At 42.9% G+C, this 6,461-nt stretch overlaps 1 protein-coding gene across 1 annotated transcript; it reads left to right on the forward strand.

The window, feature by feature from the left end:
* The first annotated feature begins 205 nt into the window (after positions 1-205).
* Positions 206-6,057, forward strand: LOC118078882 (epididymal sperm-binding protein 1-like). The gene is made up of 4 exons (XM_060281559.1): positions 206-331; positions 1,622-1,774; positions 2,272-2,430; positions 5,762-6,057. The coding sequence occupies exons 1-4, from the start codon at positions 265-267 to the stop codon at positions 5,794-5,796; spliced, it is 414 nt and encodes a 137-aa protein (XP_060137542.1). The 5' UTR covers positions 206-264; the 3' UTR covers positions 5,797-6,057.
* Positions 6,058-6,461: the final 404 nt, after the last annotated feature.

The following is a 6,461-nucleotide window of genomic DNA, read 5'->3' on the forward strand; positions in this document are numbered from 1 at the left end:
CGATTTCAGGTGAGATGTAATCCTTTTCTAAGGAAGCTTCCTGATGTACTCATTGCAAGATAAGATCCACTTCCCTTTGTTCTTGGCATTGCGTACAAAGAGGAAACAAAAAACAATGAGGCACACTGAACTGCTGTTGGGAAATATAAACATATGCCATTTCTTGTGGCTGAGCAAAGAACAGACACCTGTAGTTGGAGGAAGGAAGGGCAAAGTGGGGCTTATAAAAAGAGTACCTCCCCGTCAGAGTTCCTTAGAGAAGAGATGGGCTCCATCATGGCATTCCTCTTGCTCACCTGTGGTCTTTTACTATTGTTGCCTGAAGCTGTGGGTAAGAAATATTCCATTGATTGTTTCTCATTCATCTTAACGAGGCTAGTGGATCATTCATTTCTGCTTTCAAGGGATCTCTTACAGCTAGCTATCAGTTGCATCAACTTGTGTTTAGCTATGGTCCTGTCTTAGTGGGGAAAAGATGACTTACAGTCTGTCCACCCATCAGTAAGCCCCACTGAGTTAATGGGCTTGCCAGTGCTGTTTTTTCTAGAAAAAGAGGTGCTGGAGCTCAACATGAACAGCTCCCTTGTTCTATTATAATGGCAATGGCACCTACCTGAGAGGTGCTGGAAGTGAGTTCTGGAGAGTTCCGGCTGAAAAAACAACCCTGGGCCTTACTCCCAGGTAAGTGTGCGCAGGATTGCAGCCTTTATAGAGGTTCTATAGCCCTTAAACGAAACCTCAGGCATGTATAACTAAGGGTAGAGTGAAATTCCTTCCCCTTAAAACCAACACATCCTTCCCTTGCCAAAATGGGGCATGGTTTTCTGCTGCTTTTAGAAGACATCTGAAGGCAGCGTGTTTAGGGAAGTTTTTAATGTATGATGTTTTAGTTTGTGATGGGAGCTGGGGAAACCCACCCCGATGGGTGAGGTATAAATAATAATAATTAATAATAATAATTGGCTCACCCATGCTTACCTTTCTCCACATTTCTAGGCACAGGTCCGGGCTTTCCAGGTCCACATCTGATCTGACTGTTTGTTTTTGGACCTGACATCCCTGAAAATCCACTCTTTACTGCTGAATTGGAACAAATGGCAATCCATGGAAAACCCAAATTACCATTCGATCTGATTCAGTGGTAAAGATTGGGTTTTCCTGGGAAACTGGTGGGCAAAATAAATAAAAAAATAAGCACTCAGACATGGACTGAGAAAGCATGGCTGCTGGTCCCAAGTGCCTCTACCACAGCCCAGGTTGGGTGGGATGCTCCAGTGACTACATATGGTACCAGTCTGTGGCACACTGGGGAGGGGGGAATGCCAGCCCACCGCAGGAGACAGCTTGAGAAGCAGTGGCTTGCTCTGTATCCACTGCTCGCTCACTGCTAGTTTTTGAAGCCACATTCACATGGTATTAGCCACGATCCATATTGATGCTGTAGTTTCTGCTGTTTGGTGTGTGATTTTCTTAAATCAGCTTCAATTTGACTAGAAAACTGAATGCTGAGTAAGTGAAAATTGAGACAGCTGTTGCACATGCATGGATGATAACTACACCCTTTCCAGTTAATGAATTGCAGTTTTTATTCTTACACCTTTGTCCCCTGTTTCCATTTCAGTTGGTGGTGCCTGTGTCTGCCCATTTATTTACAACGGTAAATCCTATTCCTCTTGCACCAATGATAGCTCTATTGGGATGTGGTGTGCCACAGAAGTTGACCCTGACACGAAAGAAATGATCAAACATAAATGGAAAAATTGTAATACTAAAGGTGACCTGTATTTTCTTCTATTTCTCGTTTCCTATGTCACACATATGTATAGCCATTTTACTGTAATAAAGTAAACACATCCTCCTCATGAACTTTAAAGCTAGATGTGGGTTCTCCATAGGCATCTGATTGGACATCGTGGAAACAAAATGTTGAATTACATGGGCCTTTGGTCTGATGCAGCAGAACTCTTTCTGTGCTCTTAAAGAGGTTAGGGACTACCATCAGTAGCTTGTATAGATTTCCTTATGCCCGAACTATTATAGTTTCTTGTTTCTTTAACATTATTGTCAATTGAGCAATTGTCACTTGCTCTCACAGGCTCCTGACCAATTCTTTTGTCCTTTGTTTGTAGCTATCTTTCTAAGCCTTTGTAAAGGAGATCCCTGGCAAGGTTTATATATATGTGACTTGTTCACCATTTTGTTTTTGTTTTGCATTTTATGATCATCACTAGTATGTTTCAATGTATATAATCTCACTCTGTTTGGGTCTAGAGCATGGAGGTAATCATCAAGGACAACCCTGTGTCTTTCCCTTTGTGTACATGGGCCGTTCCTCCAAAACCTGCATCAAGAAATTTGCGATGGATTACTGGTGTGCAACAACAGGGAACTATGACAAGGACAAGAAATGGAGCTGGTGTGCTGATACCAGTGAGTATGATGCAGGGGGCTGGAATAACAGGGGTGGTTGGCTGGATGAATAATTAGTCAAGGCACCTTGTAGGCCAAGGAGAGTGAGAGGGAAGTTCAGTATTTCCCAATCTGGTGTCCTCCAGACATTTTAAACTGCAGTTTCCATCACCACTGACCAGTGGCCATACTTGTTGTGGGAAGACTGATGTGAAACACCTGGAAGGCCCCACCTTGGGAGCACTTGCTTTGCATGCAAAACATCAAAATTTCATTCCCCAGAATCTCCAGGGCTGAATGAGAGTCCTTGCCAGTCAGAGTAGACAACACCAAGCTAGATGGATTTCATGTCTGACTCGGTTGAGACTCAGCTACATTGCTCATAAAAAAATTCTTTCAGTAGCACCTTAAAGACCAACTAAGTTTTTATTTTGGTATGAGCTTTCATGTGCATGCACACTTCTTCAGATACACTGGAAACAGAAGTGTCAGACCCTTATATATATATACAGAGGGTGGGTGGCTGGGTGGGTGGGAATGGGTGATGGGCTGATGGGAGTGGTAAACCTGTAGATGGCTGTTAATGGCTGATGATGACTGCAATTAGTCCTGGGGGGGGGGGGAAGCAAGGGCTGAGGCACTAAAGAAAGCTTGATCATGCATAATGAGATAAGAATCCGACGTCTCTATTCATCCCAGGTGGCTCCATGGTTTTAAGCTTGGTAATGAGTTCCAATTCAGCAACTTCTCTTTCCAGTCTGTTCCTGAAATTTCTCTGTAATAAAACAGCAGCTTTGAGATCTTGTACAGAATGTCCTGGGAGATTGAAGTGTTCTCCTACTGGTTTCTCTGTCTTATGGTTCCTGATGTCAGATTTATGTCCATTTATCCTTTGGCGTAGGGTTTGGCCTGTTTGTCCAATTGCTCATGTTACAATGCTATAATTGCATTATAAACATGTGACACCAGTTGCATTATAAACATGTGACACCAGTTGGCTCTGTAGAGCACAAAACATTGTGCAATTTCACATAGTTTTTCGTTATGACTTGTTTATAGAGTCCCTCCCCCTGTGTGTTGATCCAGCCTATGTCAGCTTTCTACCTTCTTATGAAAAATTTGCTTAGTCTTAGCATTCCTGAGCACAGTTCCAGGTTTAGGCCAGCACATCTGAGATGACAGGTTTGGATAGGACCATAGAGAACTGAGTAAATAGTCTTCAGAACAGTGAAAAAAGGATTAGTTAGATGAACCACAAGTCACACATTATATAATAGCTTGGTGCACAGGATATAATAGCTTTGTGAGCTTATATGAGAATAAGTGGTTTGGTAGAAGTTATAGAAAAAGAAATGATATAGGACTCAGCTACATTAGTCAAAAACAGTGTAATAATAATAATAATAATAATTTATTTGTACCCCACTCTGAGCGGCTCCCAATCAAGTGTTAAAACAATACAGCATTAAATATTAAAACCTTCCCTAAACAGGGCTGCCTTCAGATGTCTTTTAAAATTAGGATAGCTCTTTATTTCCTTGACATCTGATGGGAGGGCTTTCCACAGGGCGAGCGCCATTAGCGAGAAGGCCCTCTTTCTGGTTCCCTGTAACCTCACTTCTCGCAATGAGGGAACCACCAGAAGGTCTCCCTCAGCGCTGGATCTGAGTGTCCCGGCTGAACGATGGGGGTGGAGATGCTCCTTCAGGTATACAGGACTGAGGCCATTTAGGGCTTTAAAGGTCAGCACCAACACTTTGAATAGTGCTCAGAAACGTACTGGGAGCCAGTGTAGATCTCTCAGGACCGGTGTTATGTGGTCCCGGCGGCCGCTCCCAGTCACCAGTCTAGCTGCCGCATTCTGGATTAGTTGCAGTTTCTGGGTCACCTTCAAAGGTAGCCCCACGTAGAGCGCATTGCAGTAGTCCAAGCGGGAGATAACCAGAGCATGCACCACTCTGGCGAGACAGTCTGCCGGCAGGTAGGGTCTCAGCCTGTGTACCAGATGGAGCTGATGGACAGCTGCCCTGGACACAGAATTAACCTGTGAGTCCATGGACAGTTGTGAGTCTAAAATGACTCCCAGGCTGCGCACCTGGCCCTTCAGGGGCACAGTTACCCCATTCAGGGCCAGGGAGTCCTCCACACCTGCCTGCCTCCTGTCTCTCACAAACGGTACTTCTGTCTTGTAAGGATTCAACCTCAATTGGTTAGCTGCCATCCATCCTCCAACCACCCTCAGGCACTCACACAGGACATTCACCGCCTTCACTGGTTCTAATTAAAAGCAAGGTAGAGCTGGGTGTCATCTGCATACTGATGAACACCCAGCCCAACCCCCCTGATGATCTCTCCCAGCGGCTTCATATAGATATTAAAAAGCATGGGGGAGAGGACAGAACTCTGAGGCAACCCACAAGTGACAGCCCAGGGGTCTGAACACTCATTCCCCAACACCACTTTCTGGAAATGGCTTAGGAGAAAGGAGCAGAATCCCCATCTCCAAGCCCCTCTAGCCAGTCCAGAATAATGTTATGGTCTTGCAGTGTAAAACACAGAAGGACCGAGGCAGAAGTGTGTGCTACAAACTACGTTTATTACTAAGAAGACGCAACAAAAGAAAGCATGTCTCCTCTTGCTGAGAGAAGTCCGAAGAAAACAAAAACAACAACAAATGGAAACAGAATACAGCAAACACCCACTCCCATGATTACAAGATTCTTTGCTAGAATGCATAAACACAGTCTTGTGACTGCACAGTGAGAGGAATAGAAACCAACAATTTAGGCCTTGTGGTGACATGATTGTTTGTGGGCTCTGGCTTTTGCTAATAGTGCCAAAACTCTCTTCATTGTTCAAGATTTTATTTATAAATGCATCCAGAAGTGCAGTGGGTCATATCCCACTAACATGTACTTTGAGTATACCCACTGAAATTAGCCATGCCCATTAACTTGTAGAAATGAGTTGACATTGTACAGTGAGTACTGAGCATTCAGTAGATGTCAGATGATCAAACTGGGATGAATCTGGGAAACGCCCAATCTCCACAGGTGCTTAAAACTTTATGTATGGTGCTTGCAATATGACTCTATAGCAAGGCTTGGGAATGCTAAAAGGCAATGCTATGGGGAGAGAATTCTGGGTCACAGTGTCCACAGGTTTGTTGTAGATATAAATTAATAGTTGTATATATAAATAGTTGTTGTAGATATAAATTAATAGAAGTAAATCTATCGTACTTTGCAGAACTTGTTAGTTGAAATAATTTTTTTTAATCATTTGGGCTATAGGTTTCATTGGAACAGTTTAATATAAATTATATTTTGTCCACTCTGTTCTTGTTTTCCAGGAAGTCCTCCAAGTGTCGGCTGTAAACATCAATGATTCCTGTTATCCAGTTTGGATCACAACAGGTGGATGGGTCAATGAAAGACCACTGGGTGCGCCGACTAGAAGCCTTACTTAGTGGGTTGTGCTGCAAATAATTTAGAAGAATTATGACCCTGCTCCCAATATATAAAGTCTGACCCTATATAACCCTGATGGTGGCCTAATAATAAATAAGATGTGGCAGTGGGAGATTATTAATCTTTGTCAAACTGTATCTTTGTGCTACAAAAATAAAACATTTCTTTTAGTTTGCTGGGCAGCATAAAAAAATGTATGATGAGTCATCACTATGAAATATGATGAGTGCGGGAGAAAATTTTTGCAACTGTATGAATGAGATCGCATAGTCTTCATAGGATGAATGAAAATATGTGGCTGGTTGTATGTGAGAGTTTGTGTGTTGTGGGAGTGGGCCCACCCCTCTCTCTCTCTCTCTTACTGTTCAACTCTTTATTAAATTTTTGTTTTTACAAAACATAGCAAAATATCCCAAAATGACAATATTTTATATTGTATTGACACTGCCACATTTGGAAGGAATTGATATTTTTATTGTGCCAGCCCAGTACCTGTATTTTGGAACCCCCTGCTTATTGACACTAGGCAGTTGCTGTGTTCTTTTCAGTGCCTGCTTAAAACAGGTTTGTTTAGGCAAGCCT

The sequence above is a fragment of the Zootoca vivipara genome, chromosome 13 (assembly GCF_963506605.1).
Source record: "Zootoca vivipara chromosome 13, rZooViv1.1, whole genome shotgun sequence".
Taxonomy (NCBI): Eukaryota; Metazoa; Chordata; class Lepidosauria; order Squamata; family Lacertidae; genus Zootoca; species Zootoca vivipara.